The sequence below is a fragment of the Brachionichthys hirsutus genome, chromosome 17 (assembly GCF_040956055.1).
Source record: "Brachionichthys hirsutus isolate HB-005 chromosome 17, CSIRO-AGI_Bhir_v1, whole genome shotgun sequence".
In the NCBI taxonomy this organism is placed as follows: Eukaryota; Metazoa; Chordata; class Actinopteri; order Lophiiformes; family Brachionichthyidae; genus Brachionichthys; species Brachionichthys hirsutus.
Genome location: NC_090913.1, coordinates 1472398 through 1495106, shown reverse-complemented (window position 1 = coordinate 1495106; position 22709 = coordinate 1472398). Strand labels below are relative to the sequence as shown.

General features: G+C 47.7%; 2 protein-coding genes across 2 annotated transcripts; both read left to right on the top strand.

Moving 5' to 3' along the window:
• Nucleotides 1–4823: 4823 nt before the first annotated feature.
• ccdc40 (coiled-coil domain 40 molecular ruler complex subunit) lies at nt 4824–10949 on the top strand. The gene is made up of 18 exons (XM_068750933.1): nt 4824–4919; nt 4985–5060; nt 5491–5594; nt 5807–5890; nt 6057–6294; nt 6470–6627; nt 6776–6898; nt 7580–7701; nt 7846–8089; nt 8167–8349; nt 8494–8739; nt 8819–9032; nt 9107–9255; nt 9350–9441; nt 9555–9669; nt 9760–9954; nt 10036–10194; nt 10707–10949. Exons 1-18 carry the CDS (start codon nt 4824–4826, stop codon nt 10944–10946), a joined length of 2838 nt encoding a protein of 945 aa, XP_068607034.1. The 3' UTR covers nt 10947–10949.
• A 1905-nt stretch (nt 10950–12854) lies between these two features.
• Nucleotides 12855–20202, top strand: card14 (caspase recruitment domain family, member 14). Its single transcript, XM_068751236.1, has 20 exons — nt 12855–13068; nt 13339–13476; nt 13574–13899; nt 14207–14365; nt 14471–14590; nt 14735–14860; nt 15254–15403; nt 15504–15596; nt 16005–16105; nt 16543–16592; nt 16737–16797; nt 16875–17091; nt 17160–17286; nt 17391–17631; nt 17710–17773; nt 17876–17975; nt 18045–18209; nt 18429–18547; nt 19295–19410; nt 19517–20202. The coding sequence occupies exons 1-20, from the start codon at nt 12855–12857 to the stop codon at nt 19722–19724; spliced, it is 2895 nt and encodes a 964-aa protein (XP_068607337.1). The 3' UTR covers nt 19725–20202.
• Nucleotides 20203–22709: the final 2507 nt, after the last annotated feature.

Below are 22709 nucleotides of genomic sequence, written 5' to 3'. Positions count from 1 at the left end.
GAACGCAAAGCATTCACCAGATACCTTAAAGTCTGCAGATGAGTGCTTCAGCTGGGGGGGGGGGGGGGGGGGTGGCAGCATTGAAGCCCGTTGACGTTTGAGATGCAGCAAGTGGACGTCTGATGCCGTGGTGAAGTGAAAGGAACTTCCCGTTGAATGATGAATGTCTATAACGGAGAGCTGCGGTTTCCGTTGTGGGGAAAGAATGAAGCGTGCTGGGAAAGCTGTTGATGTTTAACGTTGCCCTTCTGCACTGTGACTTTAGAGATGCACTGATATTGGCTGATTGGTGACTGATATGGATCCTCCTGGCAACGGCCTGGTTTAATAACAGAATGATCCAGCAGCACCTGCCTGAAGCGCAGGTATCTGCGTCGCTGCCGGGAGGGGGCGCGTCGGATCACTGCATCCTTGCGTTACCGTTGTCTGAAGCTTTCCAGCAGGTGTCAACAGTTGACAGTATTCATTCGTGCTGTGACTACGCCCTGAACGCCCCTTCATTCGCCAAGGCCTTTTCATGCCAACGATGCTCTTATCCATATTGATATGAAAACAAATGTGTCGGAGCAGATGCACGGTGTGAAGAAGTGTGATTGACGATGCAAATTCCCTGCCAAGTGCAGCGACAGAAAGGCTGTCGTATGATCCTGTATAGATATTGTGTCTGATGAAGGTTGAGGCCTCTGTCTAATGATTGTACGTATGGATAGTTTATTGAATGACATTTTTACCCAGTCACCTTTTGACTGTGAAATGGAAATTATTGCACAAAACATTTTTATTTTTGCTTTCTAATCATAAACTATCTCATCTTGCGTATATTTTTTTCAGAAGTCATTCAATTGTTATGTTTACAAAGTACCAGTTGGTGTCTTTATCTGTACATCATATCTCCTAATGGTGTTGATAAACGACCAACTTACACGCTAGTGCTTTAAGAAGATGTAGCTGTTGCGCTGTATGTACGCAATACGATGAAGTTAAGGTACGGACTGTGTAGGAGAGCATCTGTTGCCAAGAGTGTACTGCCTTATCTGCAGGTTACCTGTCTTTGTACCTCTCAGCTGTGTCATGTCTTATTCTAACCAAACGCTTTGGATTAGGCTTGTAGTGTCAGAGCTCAGCTAAGCGGTACCGTCCTCTGTGACATGCGCTATGAGGTACTATTTACAAATGTGCTTCAACGTTGTTCACAGGAATTCTTCTCGTAGAATCCTAAAGCACTGGAACACATCGGCTTGTTTTTCCGAATGATCTGGTTAAGTTTTACTGAGTATTTGTGTTTTGATGGCAACACAAGGTGGGTTGTTGTTGTATTTGTGTCTACTTTGGAATAAACAGAATGAAATGGCATTTTGTTTGAGGATATATGAAGATATGCCACGATTTGTATCTGAATTATTGAGGACTTTTTTAAAACTATCATGTATTGTAAAAGCAAAATGTCATGATTATGTGCATCTGCCTTATTTATAGAGAACAATGAATCTATGACTGTTGTGTCCCGTAGGGCCAAGGAGCAGAGCAAGACCCCAAAATGCAGAGACAGAGTTGGGAAACCAAAATAGTCTTTAATTGTTCCCAAAACACAAAACACTCAGTCTAAACTGCACTGAGGGGTGGATGGGCAGGAACGTCCAGTAAGAAACCAACACAAAAGTGCAGAAACAACAGCTGGGCAGGAAATCAAGTCCAACAAACAAAATCCAAAATACTCAGCCGGGCTCGGAAACCGGCAGAGAGCGGAACGGCTTCCCCAAAAAACGCAGGAACAGGAACCACGTACGGGAGGGGTCCGGGTGATCTGGTGGCTGACGGTGGAGACGGAGGGACTTTAAGCAGTGGGGTAATGGGAACGATGGGTTCCAGGTGCGTCTGTTACTGCCGCTCCGTTCTCTGCCACGCCCACTGTCAAGAGAGAGAGGGAGAGCAAAGAACAAATGAAACCAAAAACAGCCCCGAACCCCAACAATGACAATAAAGACTTTCGGTTTGTGGTTGTTTTTATTCACATTTTGCTTTTGCATTTCGGTTTTAACGCTGCGAGATGGAGAAAGAGATGAATTATGACGAGACTAGAATGAGGCTTTGCGCTCGTGAAATTCCACTTGTGCAATAAGGTGATTTTACTTATTAAATATTAAAATTAATTGATTCCAGCCTTAATCCTCGGTTTAATAATGATCTCCAGATTGAAATAAAAAAAAGTATTGAACGAAACGAGCGATAAAGATTTTCGTTATTCAGATCATTTTAAAATATTTTTTACATTTAACAGTTTTATCATGACCGGAACAGAAGCGAACACCTTCGTTCTAACTTCTGGGACTGCTATCTGCGTTTCTTCCGGCGTGACGTCACCGCCCTCTCGGTAACCGAGCGACGTCGTTGAACGCGCCAGCGACGACCGACACTTCGTGAGGACTACCGTAAATTGTGTGCTGCAAATTCAAAAGGTAATAATTGTTCACATTTCTTGAGCCATTGCCTTCGTTTATAGCAGTGGTCCGTGAGCGGACCGGTACCGGAAAGTGAGGCATTTGTTACCGGGCCGCACAGAAAGAATAGCTAATGTATACTATTTCCGTTGTATCGATTATTAGCGTCTAAAAGGTGTCTTATTTTGAAAAACGACCGGATTTTCTCCAGTTTAGCATTCGCCTGTGAATTTTCATGCTTTACGTGATACGTTACTAAAAACAGACGTGAAGTAGCGACAGTGGCGTCGTTAGGCCTATTTTAGGGGGGCTTCAGCCCCCCTAAATAATTTTGGGTTGTTTTATAAAAAAAAAATTTTTTTTGTTTTTTTGTTCAGTGACCAAAAAATGCAGACATATTCTATTAAAACCGCCGGAATATATGTTTAAAGACATGTAACCTGTCATCTTTGACTTAAATCTGATCATGCATCTGTTTCCCCTCACTTCATGACGTAAGGTAGAGAACCCGTTCCACCTGTTCCTATAGAGAATGCCCACATCACTGAAACTCCAGTCCACGTTTTCCCTGTGACCGCTAATTGTCGGTCCCTGCAGCGTGTTTGACGCACACAGAGCAGAATAGAAGAGCTTTAGGAGAAGTACGTGAACGGATGGATGAAGAATGGATACAAGAATGTTTTTAAAGAAAGTAAGTTTATCACTGCTTTTAGTAACATTTAGTTAGTGTGTGATAAATTTAAGGGCAAACGCACAGATGCATTAGCCATGGAGCTGTATGGGAGAACCACAGCCCTGTGCCACGCCCACAGTCTCCCTGATTCAGGTGCAGAGACCTGCAGAACCTGGAGGAACTTGCAGAACCTGGAGGAACCTGCAGGTTCACGCACTGAATTCAACAACTCAGACACAGTGAAAAGAGAGTTACTTTTCCCTTGTGTGGATAGGATGGCTGGCGAGCTTGAGTTAAGATTCTGCAGTAGATGCAGAGCTACTAAAAGGCATCCAGCATGCAGGCCTGAATGTGAGAACCTCTTGAGTGGATCACAATTTAATGAACTCTCAAAACACTCCAGCCTGAAAACAGAGGAGGTTCTGGTGACCAGAAAACAGAGGCTGGACGTTCTCCCAAAGATATATTGTCTGTGCACAACCTCCTTGATTCAGACACGTTTCCCTCTCTGAAGGTGCCTGTAAGCAGCTGCTCGTGTGAAAGGTCCTTTAGTGCACTGCGTCGGTTGCACTGCGTCGGTTGCACTGCGTTGGTTGCACTGCGTCGGTTGCACTGCGTCGGTTGCATTCCTGGCTGCAGAAAATACCTCACAGTCTTGCAGTCATGGAAGAAGACGAGCTTCAGAATCACAACAGAGTGATCGACTCTTAGAAACAGACGGCGTTCTTTGATGCTTCCATCCACCAAGTAACTTGTAATTGTAGCTATTTTGTTTCTTGTTAATGCTGTAAACATCCTGTTACTGTCTAAAACTGTTTGTTGTTGTACTGTATTGAAAAACAGACTGAAATAATAATAATGCATAATTTCTCAGCCCTTGTTAGCCGTTTGAGGTTTTGTGCTGGTACGCTACATTTGCTTACATCTTGTGCATCTCCTGGGGGCTAAGCCCCCCCTGTCCTTAAAACCTAGTGACGCCCCTGAGTAGCGAAAATTAAATTAAAAAACAAACGTCTTCGGAGGGCTTCTTTGCTATTGGGAAAGTCCAACGTCTTTCAACAGACAAACCAGGAGTCAGACTTAAAACTCGGGTTTATCTCCAGCTGACTGGATCCGTTAACGAGCAATGAAGGGGTTAAAACGGCTTCAGCACAGAGACCAAGAACCCTGGATTAAACCACAAGAACCCTGGATTAAACCACAAGAACCCTGGATTAAACCACAAGAACCCTGGACTAAACCACAAGAACCCTGGAATAAAACACAAGAACCCTGGATTAAACCACAAGAACCCTGGATTAAACCACAAGAACCCTAGATTAGAAAACAAGAACCCTGGATTAAACCACAAGAACCCTAGATTAGAAAACAAGAACCCTGGAATAAAACACAAGAACCCTGGATTAAAATGTGGAATTTATGAAACAAACAACATAAACATGAAGGACTCGTGTTTAATATATTTATTATTATTAATTTCACACAGAGAAGAACAAACAGAAATACAAACGTCCGTTCTCCACATACATGTCACTGACTGCCTCACTGGTCCTCTGGGTCCACCACGCCCTCTGGTGGTGTGGGGCGGTGGAGCATGTAATTCAATATACCACACACTAAGTTTAGTTGTTAAACGTCGGCAGGTCAAATGCAGAGTGACGCAGGTGATCGTTACGAGGATGAGGGAAGGGAGGAAGACTGCAGGCGGCAGGATGGTGGGGACGACCCTGCAGAGGACAGCGGAGCGACGGTCCCGCCTGCTCAGCGGGTATGTAGCCTGTGGATTTACCCCCATTATCAGCCCCATGGTGACGTTGTGCTGCTCTTTGCTATATTAATACCTTCTTTGTGCCTGTATGGCTGACTGGAGCAGTCGGGACCAGAGCCCGATAACCTGAGCACCCAGCTTCACCCCGCCCGCTGTGACCCCGCTGCAGCCGCAGATTCAGGTCAGTCACACACTGTTAGCCCTTTCTGAGTCAGCATGTAGCTAGCATCTATTACTGTTACATGCTGCACCACTTCACCGGGGATAATTCCTCGTCTGTGAACCCTCATTGACAATAAACTGATTCTGGTTCTGAAACTGTCACACAGCTGAGCACTGTTCTATGCATTTCATTTGAAGTATGTTCAAACTTCCTATTCAAGGTGATCTGCTGAGGTTCAAAGGTGCTATCTAGAATTAATTTAGGCAGAACACAGAAGAGTAACCTGTCCAAGGGCAATTCAATTATTGTGCCTCTAAGTCTATAGACAGTTTATGTTGATATTTGAATGCCAGCTAAATATATCCATTCAGATCAAAAGTTCCAAACTGCTCCACAATATTAAGAGTTTGTGTTGAAGTTTCTTTTATGTTTTGTTTCCCTAATAAAGAAGCAGTTGCTCAGGAGGCCTCGAGGCCTCACCTCCTGACCCACGAGATATCAGAGGAGCCGCTGCCGGAGGAAGAGGAGATGACCATTCTCGACTCTGAGCATGTCTGCATCAGTAACAATATGATGACTCAATTCTGTGTGACTGCTCCTTAGGCAGAATATTGGTGCCGCTGTGTCATCTGTTGGGCATTGAGTAGAACGTGAGCTTGTGCTTCCAGCGTTTGTTCATGTTGCACAGAGATGTATTTCCTTCTAGTCGTAGATGTGTATAGCACAAGGAGGTTCTCGTGTCATTATGAATGATCTGTTGGCAGCCCCTGGTCAGGAAGATGCAAGCTGCTCTGAGCACCCACCTCAGGAAGAAGCTGGAGAATAAGGACCTGGAACTGAAGGAAAAGGTTGCTTGCTTTTTCTGTGTCCAGAAGCTAGTGCTGCTGTTCTGTGTAGAAATTACATTTGCACACACACAACAGACTATATCATCACGTCTCTTCAACATGACCGCTATTTGTGAGAAACAATGTATGATAAGAAGATCTACTCTTGATTCTATCGCTGACCCAGCTGGCACGGGATAAGTCCGGTGAGGGCGACATGAAGGAGATGCATGCTTGGATGTTCGGGGTGCAGGAGCAGCTGGCCAGACGCCAGAGCCAGCTGGAGGATCTTCATCTCAGGAAGACACAGGCCGAAGCCAAACGTCAGCAGGCTCAGGATCAGGATCAGGATCAGGATCAGCTGAAGGAAAGGAAGGCAAAGTTTAACAGTACAACACGGCAGCACAAAAAAGACAAAGCCAGTGGTGAGACTGACTTTAAAATGCAACAAACTATTTACGGTATATTAAACCTAATGAACTTTTTGCACATTGGTGTTGTATAAGTAAAGTAGTGACTTTTTCTGTCGTTCTAAGAACTCCTAGTTTAGTTTCATGCATGACTGTTAGCTTCTGAATGTCCAGTGCCTTCTTGTCTCAGTGTCCCAGCTGCAGACGGAGTTCGACGGCCTGATGCTGCAGCTCGTCCTCACACGAAGACTCAGTGAAGGTTTGCACGCTGATGTCAAAGCCACACAGACTCGGCACCACAAAACAGGAGCTGAGAAGAACCATGTCGAAGAGCAGAAACGAACACAGGTGGACGTTTTTTAGTTTCTGTGCGCACAAATTCTTTTATTCTAGAACTTTTGCATTGTCATATAAATGTTGCCTCCGATCTGTCTCGATTAGGCCTAATCATTGGTCAGTTTGCTGTTATTGATTGAACATACACCTGTGCTATCAGGATTTCTATGTAGAGCGTCTCAGAAAGACCTTGGAGAAGCTGATGCAGCAGATAGCCATGTGTGATGCCCAGGCCAGAGCCCAAGCAGAGGAAAGGCAGGACGTCAGGAAGAGTCTTTCTGAGGTAAATACGTTAGACATCATGCTTACCTGTGGGGAAAAAAGTGTCCAAGAAGGTGCTTTAAATGATTACACTGTTGTTAATAAAACAATGTTAGCTATAATGATATTAGTAGACTGGTCATTTGGTTGTAGTTCACTATTCACTCTCCTTTTTAGCTTGACTCCTAAGATGCCTGGCTCATTAGCTGGTTAGCCGCTAACACTGCTCTTCTTTTACTTGATAGCTGTTAGCTTTGTGTTTTGCTGGCTGATGTCTGTGGAGGACTTGATCAGTCCAGCAGATCACTTCAATGCGAAAGGGAAAACAAAAAGTGACCTGAAAGCTGCTGGATAATTACTCGTGCGTTTACCTCAAGGGAAAACTTTGTTTTCACATGTAGTCATTTAATCTCTTTTTAATTGAAACATATAGCTGAGTATTTATTCATCTGTTCTTAGGAATTAAAAGTTTATCTCACAGTTTTGGACAAAAGAGAATGGAAACAAAATAGTATCTGTGATTCCTTTAAAAGTACATTTTTGATTGGATTTGAAGATTAGTCTTGATGAGTCTCATGTAACTAAATTTAATTAAAAAGGGACGCGCTCTCTTCTCTGTGCATCGGTTCCCTTCAGAATCACATGTTTATCTGGCCCACATCAGTCCTGAGTCTGACACTCGTCCACTGGTGTCTCTTTGCAGGCTGAAACGGAGTTGGAGTGTCTGCACATGAAGAGTAAACGTCTGCAGCAGCTGTGGAGCGGCAGCCTGCGGGAACTGGGGAAAGGAGAAGAGTCCTTTAGCGTGATGCAGGAGGCTGCGCGGTGAGAACACGGCCGATAGAATGCTGAATATTAATCTACTAATCCACCATTCCATTCCGAATATACCGTATATTTATATACGCCGCTCACGATGCTATTTGAGAGCATCTAATTATTTCCTTCCTGCTCACCTTGAATCTACAGCTCAGCCAATCAGCAGCTGATCTTCCTGGAAAAACAAATTAAGGGATACAAAAAGTCCACCAGAGAAGAGCAGGAGAAACACGAGACGTTGACGATGCAGCGGAACTTGTCCCAGACGGCATGTGACACCTTGAAGAAGCTGATCAGTGAAAACCAGGCCGACCAAGATGCTCTGAAGGCCCAACACAGCACCTGCCTCCGCACCGTGAGGGAGATGGAACACACTGTGGCCAGGCTGTCCAAGGTACCCGGAGCACAACTCTTCCTCCCTCTCTATCAGTAACTATTGCACCCTTCACTTTGTTTTCTTACTTGTTCTAGGAAGCCAGCACTCACCAGGCTCATGTGAACGATCAGAGGAGGCAGCTGGAGAAAGAGATCGCTCTGTGTCTGGAGTTGGAAGATAAGATCATGACCTGCATGCAGGAGGTGCTCATCCGCAAAAAGGATGTCAAGTACTCCCAAAGTCACATCACAGAGATATCCAGAATGAAGAAGGAGAAGGTAAGGCTGTCACTGCAAGCATTGCCCCTTTCTACACAACGTTATGTTAAGAAAAGTATAGCTTACGGTAGAATATATTTAAAAAGACAGAAGATTGTGACATGGTTAATTATATTTAAAGATATTTCATTTCCTCCTCTTTAGTGCCTGCCGTTGTGCCAGCTGGAAAACGACATTGGACGTGTAGCACTGGAGCACAGCATGGTCGAGCAGCAGCTAAAAGGCCTGGACGTCACCCTGGGGGCCCGAAATGAGCAGATTGCTGAGCGCAACAAGTTATTGACATCTGCACAGGATGAGATCGCCTCCTTTTCTACACTCATCGACCAGAAGCAGCACATGATTGCCAGCTACAAGACAAAGATTGAGAAAATCGCTGCCAGGGCTGGGGTGAGAGAATCTCTAAGTCCTGGTCGTTTGTCGTTTATGTAGAAAGTAAATCAGTAAGAATTTGTGTTTTCTTTCCGAGCATGAGGACTTGAATCCTCTTGAAACCAAGGTGCAGGAATTAAATGCTCAGATTGATGAGCTGGAAGGGAAAATCAAGAGTGAGAAACAGCTCTGGATGATGCAGCAGGGAACCCTGCTGGGCCTGACCCAGGAGGAAGTAGCCAACAGCAGGGAGACTCTCCGAGTACAGACGGCGTGCGACGCCATGAACTGGAGAAGCATGCGCTTGGAGAGTATGTAATGCACAGAAACACAAACATGTTGCAGTGTGCACGAGGTTCTATCAACGCAACTCCAATCCCACCAGGTCAGAAAGAAATCGGGCGCCGTGAGATGGAGCATCTAGACAATGTGAAAAGGGAACTGCTGAAGGTCATAAACCTGCAGAGAGAGAGAGACTGGCTCAACCGGGAGGAGGAGGATGACCTGATGGAGACAAACTTCTGCAGACTGAAGGCATGGCGTGACTGCTAGATTCATCTTAACGCAGCTCTATTTGCTCTCTGAAAAGTGAATGGTTTCTTTTTTTTGCGTGATATAATGTGTTTAGGAGGCGGAGCGTGAGTCTCTGGAGATGTCCGTGAACCTGAAAGAGATCCAGGAGGAAAAACAGACACTCCGCGCCTGTCTGGAGGACGCAGAGTCAGTCACTCACTTCCTGTTCAATATGCATTGATATTTCTGCATCAGTCTGATCGTCATGAAATCATTTTGTGTATCAAACTGAGCTGGTTTGTTGTGCATGTGGCCAACAGGCGTCACGTTATCCTGTGGAAGAAGCTGGTCCAGCTTCAGAAAGGGACTTGTTCCGCTGAGGCGTCATTTCAGGAAGAGACTCAGATGATGAAAGACGAGGTCGACCGCAAGGAGGTAAACAGACTGCAGCTTCACGGGACAGTAAACCACCATCTTCATTTTTAATCCGCGCGTCTCTGCCTTTGTCCGATCATTACAACGCAGAGGAGGCTGGACCAGCTGATGAAGCAGCAGCAGCAACTACTGAGAGCGAGTGAAGCAACCGTGTTGAGGATGGAAAACCTCGACCTCTGCGGGGAGACCATGAAGACCTGCAGGTCTCCCAGACAGCCACAGCAGCAGCTCGAGCGGAGTTCCATCTTTCGGGGCCTCCAGCAGAAGATATGGGATGCACACAAGGTAGGACAGTGATCTTCACGTGTGGGAATGTACCTGAAGCATGTTGCTCTTTGGTCTTATGTGAAATGTGTGTGTGTTCAGAATGCACTGGAGTCTGACAAGGTGATCAAGGAGCTGCAGGAGAAACAAGTGAGTGTGAAAGACGAGCTGAGGCAGAATAAGCAGCAGCTGATAGAACTCCATCTTAGAAACCCCAACCTTGACTGTGAAATCGTTAATCTCCGGGAAGTCGAGGACGCGGTGAGGAGCGTGTCCCGTCCCGTCTTCATTTATTCATTCACTCTTAATGCTCAGAAGGTCCAACCCAGGTTCAAGCAGGTGCTGCCCCCGGTGGACAGTGGACTGCATTACAACACACTTTTTCCAAGCGTGCAGAAACACGTAACAGGTTTTGGTTCACCAGAACATTTCAAGTCCACCTCTTTCTCGAAAATACATCATTCATACCAAGCAAGTACACAATAACAAGAACCAGCACATCAGTTAACAGTTACAAAGCGTTTAAACACAAGTTCTCCAACCATTATTGGTACATTTAAGACATATCAAGATAATAAACATAAAAGCATCCTCAGAAAAACTCTTAAAATCTTTATGGGCCGGACCAGAATATCATCTGCAAATGTGAACACATGTAAATGTGCTGTTTATCTTCTGCATGCCAGGTCCCAATGTTTATTTATATTCTAGTCTGTGTGGTTTATAAAAAGTGAAAATGTCCAAACCAGTCCCTTATCCTCTCCTCCCTCTAGAATCAAACTCACCTGGTGGCGCCACAGAACCAGAACGAGAGCCTGGAGGAGCCTTGTAAGGACACTTACCGGACCTCGTCCGCAGAGGAATCGGTTGGATCCCTTCTGCAGAGTCAGATGGAACGCATTCACGCCGTCAGAGCCATCTTGCAACGCGTGTGCGAGGACTTCCCCCAGTTCCGGGGGATGCTCCGCCAGCCGATGCTCGCACTGGAGCTGCATCAGAACCTGGAGGAGTAGATTCTGGAGAGTAGACCACCGATAGATAGAATGAGAGGTCACTTGTTCCTGTTTGAGCTCGTTTATGCTTGAAATGAAATGAAACAACGTTGTTGTACTTTGTAGTCAAAAACAGTTTTCTGATTAAACACATTTATAAGTAGTAAATACTGATATTGTTTTACTGTAGTAGATTGTGTGGTATAGAATTGGACCATTTGTTAACAGTACCCAGTCCTGGATCCACCTATATGAACAACATGATAATAAAACATGCATACAGGAATGGGTTTCATACATTCCTTTCATACGCAGTGGCTTTTATTCTGTGTTACTTCCTTCACGATATCCTGATCGGATGATCCCCCTCAATCACATTCCTCTCATTGTTCGGTGAGCGTTTGTCCAAGTCTATCTACCGAGATCCGGCAACCTGCCCTGGAATTACAGGGTCACGGCATTTCGGCTTGTAATCTGCTGTTTCTGTGTGGGAACGCCTCGATATGCGAGCACCTGCAATGTTGTTGTGGGTGGAGATGCCATCTCTACTCGCCTGCTGCATGGCAGGTGCTTTTAACACAGACACATGTGACGCCTGTAAGCAATGCTGCTGAACCGGCTCTCTGTGTGTCCTGTACACAGGCCTGCAGCGTGGGGAGAACGCAGTAAAAAAAAGTCCCAGCAACAGAAGAGTTTAGCATCGTTTCTAGATTCCAGTAGTTCAGAGTGTCTCTGTCGTAGTTTGTATGGAAGGGGAGCCTGGTTCTCATGAGACGGGGGTTCCCTCGTCATCTGTGTCGTTACATTCTGTGTGCTGAACATGTGACCTGAAAAGTTGTTCTTCATTCACCTACGTTTCACAGTCGCCTTGAATCTGCGTTATCCTGCACACAGCTGGCCTCACATGTCAAGCACACACAATGAAGCAGTGAAGGATTGAAGCTGTCGAGCTTGCATCTTTTAGGAATCAGGTGTAGTTCGTGTCGTTCTCTAGTGGATTCTTGCAGTGTGATTCCGAGCTTGTTTTTCCTGTACCCAAAAGACCTAGTCGGGCTATTTCTGTCTGTTGTTCCTGTAGTCCTTTTATTACTATCTTGTTTCCCTTGAACGTTATCACCAGTGCTTAATGGGGAAACCCCGAGCTGTGTTCTGTTTCCTGCAATCTACGAGATTATACCATGGAGATAATCTCTCTGCTGACAGAGGCTGCTCAGGTTACAAGAATCTGGCCTGTGTGCGCTTTCAGCACTGAAGATGTGATGCCCAGCATCTTAGTACTGGCCCGTGTTTCATTGCAATCTAATGTCATATTTTAAAACTCAATTGTATTTTTGCTGTTTCTTTTAGTTTTCATGTTTCATGTCGCTGGTTTATTCTTAATCCCCCCGAGATCACGCAAAGTTGGTCGTCTTGGAGGATTGCATTGTTTGCAGAAGCCCCGTTTCATTGCAGTGAACGGATAAATTCAGGCAGTGAATTATCCAACCGCTTGAGAAAGCATCTGACCCCGCACCGGTGGCCGTGTTTCCTTCCGCACCGCGAGGACTTTGACCTTCAGGTGAGTGTTTGCTGTGCTCTGATTGGGATTATTCGCTCCAACCGGTCGACGGCATCGGGTGAGGCAGAGCTGTGTGGTTGACGTGATTACACAGTGGGTTACCTGCTGAAGGCAAACAAGTGTTGCTGTGGGGGGGGGGGGGGGGGGGTATCTCCTGGCTGCTATGCTTCACACAGCTCTTGTCTTACAGGTTTTCCCACACGCCCACACACAAACACACACTTGCTTTAACACAAACACCAAATGGGCGTGGACAGAGCCTGGCCCATTGCTACTGTTTTCCTCTCTGCAAGTCTTCAGGTTTGCTCCGGCTGTGTCCTTCCCCTCAGCAGCAGCTCTCTGGAAGACGTATCGAACGCTCTCCGGATCGGATGGCAGACGGGCGTGATCCCGAGGGTCCGGACCTCAAGGAGATGGACGAGGAGGCACTGTGGGAACTGATCAATGACAACCGCCACCGGATCTCCCTAGGGGTGCGACCAGGCATCCTGATCCCGTACCTTAGGCAGGCCAGGGTGCTCACAGAGATGGATGAGGATGAGATCCTGTCCCACCACAGCCTCACCAACCGCAGCATGAGAACCAGTGAGATTCTAGCCTTGAGTTGCAGTTTAAAGACTCTCCAGGAGGACATTGGTTCTATTTGATCCTCCGTCACTGCTCCTGGTTTTTAGCACTGATGGCGGAGACAAGGGAAGTTCCAGCTTTATTACTAAACTGGGCTATGCTATTTAACCTTTGTTTTTCAGATTGATCAGTAATTTAAAACGTGACCTTGATACTTGAACTTGTTTGGACGAGGCCTGCTGATTGGAAGGTCAGTGACAGCATTGTATTGTCCCCTACTGTTGCCAGGCTATATGCTTGATCTGCTGAGGACCCAGGGGAGGAATGGTGCCGTGGCCTTGCTTGAAAGCCTGATGATCCACTACCCAACGCTGTACACCCAAATCACTGGACGTAAACCAAGCACTGAGCCGTCACGATTCAGCGGTGAGTGGCGGTTAAGCATTTTAGATACCTGTCCTTTGTTTTTCTCGCCGTAACCGCGCATGTTTGCAACGTTACACAAATCGACATTTTCTTTCAGGTCTTATAAAATACTCCGAGCTGACGGAGTATCTAGTCAGAGCAGTAACCGGGATGCAGAAGGAGCTCCAGGAGGCGCGCTGCGAGGCAGGCAGGATGAGTGCGCGCTGCGCCTCCCTGGAGTCGGAGCTCGGGCAGATAATGGGCCACCAGGAGCAGTCCCAGTTCCTCCAGTCCGAAAATGAACGCATGCGGAGGCATGTGTGCTCTTTGCAGCAGGAAGTCACCAAGCTGAAAGATGAAAAGTGTGACTTGTATGTGCGTTACACATCCACCATCGAGGAAAAATCAGCTGTGAATATACGCCTCCACGACCTTAACCTGCAGGTCAGCTTCTCACCGTGGACGAGACGAGAGCAAACAGCTGGGATGTCATAGGAATGTGGGCACTGGAGCTCCATGGAGATTTAGGCTGGAGCTTAGGAAGGTGCTGTGAACGCTGGTTTTACTAAATGAGGTCACGGCGTTTGTGAAATGTTGTTTTTCCTTTGAAAGAAATTTAGATTGAACGATACTTTAGAAGCACATTTATTGTTTACATTTGAACTGCTTGACAGATGTGCTGAGAAAGACTCTCAAACGTTGGTGTGGATCTATTCCATTGTTAAATGTTCTTCACTAACGCATTTATCAGGTGTATCAGCTGCAGATGGAGCTGCAGAAAGCTCACACGGAGACAGAGTTCCATAAGCGCTGTTCCCTCAGGTGCGCCCTCCACGCCGAGGCGCCACACCTGCAGGAGGAGGTCAGGAATCTGCGCTGTCAGCTGGTGAAGGCGGAAAAACTGGACCCTGTGAGAAGAACGACTCAATCCTCTTACCTTAGCGTTCAGCGTTCAGTCATCCTAAAACAGCGAAGGGCTTGTCTTCATGTTTGCGGTCCTTCTGCTGGCTGGCAGGCCCGTCAGGACATCCTGGCCCAGGACCTGGCTGAAGCCATCGGGAGCCAGGCGGAGCTCGCAGAGCAGCTCAGGTCGTACAGGGAGGAGAACGAGAAGCTGCTCACAGACAAACAAGGCGTGAGTTTGTGTGTGTGTTTCAGTGGTCACTCAATCTAGTAAAGCATCATCCATCCAGAGATGCAAACACAATTCCAGGTATGAGTTCCTGCTCGAGGCCGAGAAAGTGTGACGTGCGTGTTGTGTGTGTGTGTGTGTGTTCAGCTCCTGGAGCAGAGGGAGGGCCTGAACCTCCAGGTGACGCAGCTGACTCAGGACTGCGACGTGCACCAGCAGAAGAACGCCGTGATCCAGGCCCAGATGAAAGACCTGCAGACGGAGAGAGATCAGGTGAGGACTGGATTACTGATGGCAGCCCCTCTCATACACTTCCTGTCTTTTGGTCCCTGCTGAGTGAGTGATGAAGCAGGTAATGTTGATGCTCTTCTGTCTGTTTGGGCAGTGTGACGCTGACGTTCCTGAACGTGTTGTGCTACATTTCACCTGCGGTGAAAGTAACAGCATGAGTCAGATTTTCCAACCTCTTACTTGTCTTGTACTTGCTCATCTAAAACTGGACTGAAGAAGGAACAGAACAATACGACCACACCCTGTCAAATGTGATTGATGACCCGGTGAAGCCGACGAATGAGGAACCTTTGACGAAAGACCTGGAGAGTCCTATTTAAAAAGACAGCAGCCGGATGAAGGTGTGCCTTCACAGCATTGTTGTCGTGTTTCCAGGCGTACCTGTCCAGAGACGAGGCCCAGGCGATGATCGCTCGCGTTCTCGCCGAGAAAGACGTCCTGAGGTGTCTGCTGGTGGAGCTGCAGGAGAAGGTCTTCAGCCTCCAAGTCAGCCAGAGCAGCAGGGAGCGCCAGCAGGGCTGTGATGTAAGTCCCCTCACCGGGGCCAGGGCCCGGACCAGGACCAGGACCAGGACCAGTAAATACTGAACTAATAACGGTGCTGTACTCGTTGTGTGTGTCAAAGGGCAGCGAGGTACCCTGGGAGAACCCAGAACCACCGACTCGACGAAGACTTTGCCGTATGGATGCAGTCAATCCCATGTGCTTCAACTCAGAGGTGTGTGTGTGTGTGTGTGTGTGTGTGTGTGTGTGTGTGTGAGAGTGATCAGTTCCACTTATTCTATCAGCTGATTGATTATTTGTGACTGAACCAAAACCGATGAAGTGATCTTAGCTCGCGTACGTCACTCCTCCTCGTCACTGAGCACCATGAGCGTAACCATAGAAACCAGCCACCTGGGTGATGTAATGCTGAACACCCAAACATACTGTTGCTACCAACAGACTCTGAATGTCGCCCCAAACAAACGGCACCGACCGGCTGGTGTAGGAGATGAAGAAGACGAGGGTCTGCAGGAGGGTTTACGTTTACATTATTTTAGCTTTGTATGTATTCATGTTAACCATGTGAGTGTGTGTGTGTGTGCATGTGTGTGTGTGTGTGTGTGTGTGTGCGTGCTCGCAGAATGAAGACGATGCAGCCAACAGTATCCGATCCAGAAACGCAGAGCCCCCTGGTCCAGAGTCTTTCCGCAAGAGGGAGGAAGTTCTGTACGCAGACAGCAGGTGGGTGTGGGTGTGTGTGTGTGTGTGTGTGTGTGTGTGTGTGGGTGTGTGTGTGTGGGTGTGTGAAATAGAATCTTCAGATAATCTTTACAAGTCGGGGGCGTGTTAACGTCTGCTGCTCTATCCAATAGAGGGTGTACATGATGGTGCAGCACGGACTCCCATCCGTCTCTCTCGGGTTGGAGGATTCGTCCAGCGGAAATGAATGCCTGCATCGAGGGGGAGGGGGGGGTCTATTGTTGTTTTATTTATAATTACATCACAGCGCACCATCTGTGGATGACGTGAAAGAGTCGTTGACCTTCGGTTGTTACCGCGGCGTCATCCAGGTCGCAGGTTTAAGAGGCGATGATTAAAATGGCAGACATGACGACGTGGGATTGAGTCAGTGTTCGTATCAGAAGGAGAAACGTTCACGCTGTCCTTTATTCCTGCAGCTTGGAGACAGAGACGGAGTCTCTGCGTGACGACTTCATGTTCCTCCCCTGTGAGTACAGAAAACTTCACCTTTCACTCAGCAGTGCTCGGCGCTGACGCCATGGTGACCTCTGGTGAACTCTGGTGACCTCTGGTGACCTCTGGTGAACCTGCACACCGAATCATCCAACTCCGTCTTTCTGACTGTTTTCAGTGGAGGCTGAAGAGAAGCAGAGCTCCAGACGTCCTACTTCTAACGGCTCCATCGCTGTCAGGTGAGACGCCTGCCGGATCCACATCCATCATCAGCTCGAGTTAAACGAAGCTGAACGTGGTTCTGGCCTCTCACCAGCCCAAACAGAACCTCGCCCCCTCCCTTCCTGATGCGTTCTCGCCAGAAGGCCATTCGCACCAACGGCCGCGTGCTCAGCATCTCCTTCCAGGGCGACGAGCTCCTCCAGCAGCTGGCCGTGATAGGGGGCAACAAGACGGGGGTGTTTGTGCACCGGCTGACGGAGGGAAGCCCGGCCCACACCGTCGGCATCGGCCCCGGGGCGCAGATAGTGGAGGTGGGTGGCGCTGTTTGTGGACACGCCGTCTGCTTGGAGACGTCTTGCGTCACGCTGCTGCTCTGCAGGTGAGGTGCCAGCAGAACCAGAAGGCTCTGCGGATGGTTCTGGAGGATTCCACTCTGGAGGAAGCTATGTGGGCTCTCGGTCAGACCACGGGCTTCTGCCACCTATCCCTTCGGCCGAGGCAAGTTGGTACGTCCCGCGTGTGCGCAGCGTGTCTGAAGCGGTTGAGCGCTGCGTGCACGCAGTGAGTTCACGGCCCTCCTCTTCCTCTTCCTCTTCCTCTTCCTGGGCAGACTACGAAGCGCTGCTTCAGCAGCTGCACAACAACAAGGCGTCGTCCGGAGACTCCTTCTACGTACGCGTCAACATGTCCCTCCCCGCCGGTCCCGGCGGGACTCTGGCCGTGTCCTGCGACGACATCCTCCACGTGACCAACACGTGGCCCGCTGGCACCGAGGACTCGTGGTACGCCAGCCAGGTTCACCCCTGTCAGATGGTAGACCTCCAGAGTGGAACTGTACCAAACTACTACAGGTGGGCCCACTGATGGGGACTAGAACTGTGTGCTGAGTTCTGGGTGCTCCTGCTTCAACGGGATGATTTCTTGAACAGGGCTCAGCGACTTCTGATTCGAGCGATTGAAGATGTGACTTTTCAAGCAAAGACGTCTCAAAAGGTGGGAATGATATAAAATACAGCGCCCCCCCCCCCCCAATATTTCACCGTTTCACCTCATTCTCATCTCTCATCACACCAGGTTTGGCGTGTGGTAACCCAGAAAAATGAGAAGGGGGTGAGGATCGTCAGCACCGGGCGACAGGGCAGGAACCCCCTCTGGGTCAGCGTGGAGGGTGAGAAGCCCAAGAACACAGACGCAGGTACAGAACCGCTGTTTGGATCCGGCTCCTTCATTCAGGTTCAGCAGCTGCACGTCTCATTCCCTGAAGGAGACGCATCCACAGCCAGAAGCTGCGTGTCCCTCATGCCCTACACGCTGGTGACCCCCCACCACCCACCCATCTGCAGGCCTGTCCTGCTGCTGCCCACCGTCCTGGGACACATCCTGAACAAGAAGCTGGCAGGCTGGCAAGGCTTCCAGCTCTGTGAGCCCGGTAAGAACCCGGGAATGAAAGCGGATCACAGATCACACGTTCGTTTGTTCCTGCAAACCAGGAAGGAAATAAATAGCAATAAAAAGGAAAGACAATTCGTGTTTATCCGCTTTACAAGGCGTTCGTTTATCTAAAGAAACAAAAGGCCAGATGCAGCGTAGCTAATCCTAAAGACATCCTTCATTTCTCTCCTGTGTGGTTGCTGGTTTGACGCTGCAGATGTGCTGAGCCCCAGTGAGCATGCAAGCCTGCTGCAGAGGTCCGAGATCCTGGAGGAGTGTGAGCAGGGCAGAAACTGCTGCTACACGCTAAAGAGTGTGGAGAAAGTCATGAAGAAGGTCCGTGCGTCCGTCTGTCTCCTGACATGTTACGGGTTTATGGTAGCCATTAGTTTAACAATCACTTTTTTTTATCCATTATTAATGAAATAATGGATCCCCTCGTGTCAGGCGAGCGATGAGGATTCACAGTCGGATGCTTTAATCAGCTGTTGCTGCAGTGACCAAGTCGTTTTGTGAAACCTCAACTCTCCTCAGTTGGATTCAGTTCAGTCTGCATTTTTTAAAAAGTTAATTAAAGCAGAAGAACCCGACACAGAAACTGTGGGAGGGGCTTGTGTGAGCAGCAGGTAGACTTGAAATGAGGAGTCAACAGGTGTGTGAACAAACAAAATGAAAATGATTCCACACAAACGGAACAGACGAGGTGAGAAAGTAGATGAAGGCGTTTCACCTGGAGCTATAAAGAGAAAAGCAGAAACCGGGCTGACGGAATGTGATCCTCGGCGGAAACAGAGCAGGATCAGAGCACTTTCTTCTCAGAACACTGTGTTTTTGTCACTTTTTGTTTGTTCATGTTGTATGTTCACTGCGGTGTGCACAGCCCTCTACGGTGGAAAAAAGTTTAAAAAAAAATAAAAATAATAATAATAAAAAAAAAAGGAAACAGAGCAGGATTAGTATGTTTAAATGTCCTGTTTGGACCGGCGCCGCAGCAGAACTCCTTTATCCTCCTAAATGAAGGCTGGTGGATTCACAGACTGAAAGCGAGTGAAGATCAAATAGAAAGGGTCTGTTTTGCTGCAGGGCATCCATTGTGTGCTGCCGTTGGGCCTGGACTGCGTCCGCCGGCTGCACCGGGCCGAAATCTTCCCCATCATCATCTTCATCAGTCCGTCTGCACGCAGCGCACGTAAGCTGAGGTAAACTCCTCTTCCTCGCACCGACCTCACGACTAAACGGAGAGAATCCAGTAAAACCATGAAAACGTTGGTCGTTGATCGCCTTCCTTGGCTCTGCACCAATCAGGTCGAAGCTGCAGCGCCACAGCCAATCAGAGGGGCAGCTGCTGGCGTGCTCCCGGGACGAGGAGCCGCTGCTGGACAAGCTGCCCTGTCTGTATCACAGCATGGCGCCAGACTCCTGGTGCGACCAGGCCTCCCTGCTCACCAGTCTGCGCACCATCATTTGGGAGGAGCAGAGGAAGATCGTGTGGGTGGAGCCTGACGTGTGGTGAAGGAAATCAAGGAGTTCCGTTTCCTGTTAGCGCGATGCGACGTAAAGAATATATCAGACGAGTAGAGATAAGCTTTACAAGAGATGTCTTTGTAAACATGAGTACGTATCTGTGATACTTGGGAGTCATTTGATGAACGAAGCTGTGGCAGGAAGTACCGAACCCAGAGCCAGATTCTGGTTCTGGTGTAAAGCAAACCCGGCTTCATATTTCCCTGTTTCTGTATCTGCGTTAAGCTGAAGCTCTGTCCTCATTTGAATGGTTATATTATCTAATGTGGGATGCTCCTCTGTTTTTGGTGCTCCTCTTTGGTTCCTCCTCTTTGGTTCCTCCTCTTCAGTACTCGGTGCTGCCCGGTTCACGTTAACAGAATCTGGTAATGGGCAAGTGAAGCACTGAGGCTTCGTTAATAATGACATCTGGTGGAAAACCGAGGCCATAGCAACCTCTGAAGATCCCATTTCAGCAATAAAAGCTTAAAAAGACAGTGTGGTCATTCAATCAAATTTCATTTGTCAGCGCTAAATCACAGAAAGTGTTTTTGTTCCATCACACTAAATGTCACGATGAAAAGTGTCTTTAGTGTGTTCCAGGAAAACATTATATTAATTTTTGAATATTAAATAATGTCTTGTCATGCAGGGGCCTCTATGGTTGAGGAGCAACGCGCGAATACATCAGTGTTAAAGAGCTGGTCACTGTCGGCTTTATAAACTGGTGGTTTAAAAAAAATCGCCAGTGTAAAATATTTATCTATTTCAATCAAACATTCTCAATTGAGCTCATTAAACTAATTTATGAATCACTTTTAATTGATTTGATCATTGATGGCTGGTTTTCTACTTCTTGATGCCGTTTGTCCTGAAAGTAGCTGAAAACACGCATAAACAATGTCACTCACTTCCCGTAACTCATCGGGTACTTCCGTCAACACATATGAACAGCCAATCAAAATCTGAATCGTCATCACACCGCATGAGTCTTACCAACGTCCGGCCAATCATATTACGTAACGTCATAATTAGGCGCAGGAGGCCCCGTATGTTTGGTAACAGCGTGGAAGGTTTGAATCTCGAGTTATTCTCTGAAAAAATAAAACGAATCCCTGAAAGAGCGGAAATTAGAACCTTTTAAAATGTCAAACTCAAAGATGCTTCAAAGGAGACCGAGCGGGATGTTATTACCGAGAGGGAGCCGCATGCAGGACGCTGTTAGCTTCGCAGCGTCTTTGAACTACAAACGTGCGTGCCATAATCCTCTCTCTCTCTCTCTCTCTCTCTCTCTCTCTCTCTCTCTCTCTCACACCATCCTCAGTCTGGATTACTTCAGGACCGGAGATGATGCTTCATGCAGCAGAGGATACAGATGTCTGATATCGAATGTCTGCTGGAGGATGAACCGATGACAACAAACCGATGGTAATGTTGGTAAGTAGTCAACTGCTCTGTTATAACGTGTTATAACGTGTTATAACACAGTGATCCAAATCTGATCTACAAACTGCAACAAACTAGTTAACAGGTGGCTTCATCTCTTCATGTTCCTATTTTATTTAATCCAGTGTCTTTATCTATTAAAAAGTAAAGAAAATGTGAAATTAAAATGAAGGTATGAATTCACTCCTTCACTTGCTTTATAATAAACACGACATAAGATGTATAAAAGACAGGAATCCTCTTGTTAACTCGTCCTCCCGCGTTTCAGGGAGAGGATAAATCCACCTGGGAGGATTTCCACTTTTAATAAAATGCAATAACTAAATATTAACCGGAGGAAGTGGCGGCTCTGAACTATGGACAGCTTTAACGACACAGACAAAGGCGGATTTTCATTCCAGTATTTGGTCCATAACGTGGAGCCGCTTTACAAGGACTACAAGCCGCCTCCCAGGGACATCATCCAGCTCCCCAAGTCCGTCCTCTACCTCCTGATGGCCGCTGCGGTTGTTGTTGCAGTGGCTTACGCTATCGTGGGTCACCTGATCAAAGACCTCATGCTGGATATAACAGGTACGCTAGTCCGTTAGCGGTAGCCGTCTCATCTCATTACGCATAATGCTTGTTAGAACTACATCCTTGTAGCACTCAAAAATGACTTGTTGCTATTTGATGCATATTCTGAGGCTTAATGAGGCGAGCTATAAACATTAGAAGTATTTTCCTGTAACGGTGGACATTCTAATGAAGCTGATGCACACGAGGCTGTTACATCAGCCCTGAGCAGCTGTTTCGGGGGGAGGACGCTCATGGTGGCTGTTCTCTTCTCGGTTCCGTCCTCAGACTGCTTGCTGGGCCCGGAGGATGAGGTCCTGACTAAAGACGGGGAGGTGGGGGGAGTCAGCCCTCTGCACCTCCCACCCGGCCTCAGCCACTCCCACCCAAACGCCTTCCACGTGTGGGACCAGGACGACGTCATCATCCCCATGACTCCCCCAAGTGAGAGCCCGCTGACCAGCCCCCTCACGGCCGTACCTTCCTTCTTTCCCACCTCCCTTAACATCGGCAGCCCGTCCCACATGCTTCCGATCCCAAAGGGCAGCGACGTCTGAAGCCGCTTCAGCCGACGAGCTTTTCATGCTGCGTCTCTATTTCCAGTTTCTTTTGTAGCTTTGTTTTCTAATCGTTTGCATCATAGGATCTGAGGAGACGACACACTCGAAGGCTTTAGAGATTTCCCCACGTTGAATGAAAATCCTACAGAAGGACCAGGGAAAGTTTCCCTCTGTGCCAAACTGACATTCAGCCACATAGAAGAATCCACCTCGAAAATGGATCATGGATTTGTCTGAAAACGCCAGCCAATATCCCGGGTTTAATCTTCACGTATTACACCCGTGTATGCTAGCCATGTTTTCCAGAGTTCGTGTGTCAAAATAAAGGTGAATGTTCGCCGACTCGTGCGTCAGTCCTGTTCTGATGCTGAATACACAACAGGAAGCGTCTGTGGATGAGCCCGATGGAATTAAAGGCCCAACGGGAGCAGTCA

Coding starts and splice junctions, on each gene's coding strand:
- card14 (XM_068751236.1), top strand. CDS start 12,855: ATGGCAGACGGGCGTGATCCCGAGGGTCCGGACCTCAAGGAGATGGAC. Junction 13,477..13,573: donor TGAGCCGTCACGATTCAGCG/GTGAGTGGCGGT, acceptor ATTTTCTTTCAG/GTCTTATAAAATACTCCGAG. Junction 17,632..17,709: donor ACTGTACCAAACTACTACAG/GTGGGCCCACTG, acceptor TTTCTTGAACAG/GGCTCAGCGACTTCTGATTC.
- ccdc40 (XM_068750933.1), top strand. CDS start 4,824: ATGGTGGGGACGACCCTGCAGAGGACAGCGGAGCGACGGTCCCGCCTG. Junction 5,595..5,806: donor CCATTCTCGACTCTGAGCAT/GTCTGCATCAGT, acceptor ATCTGTTGGCAG/CCCCTGGTCAGGAAGATGCA. Junction 8,090..8,166: donor CTGTGGCCAGGCTGTCCAAG/GTACCCGGAGCA, acceptor TACTTGTTCTAG/GAAGCCAGCACTCACCAGGC.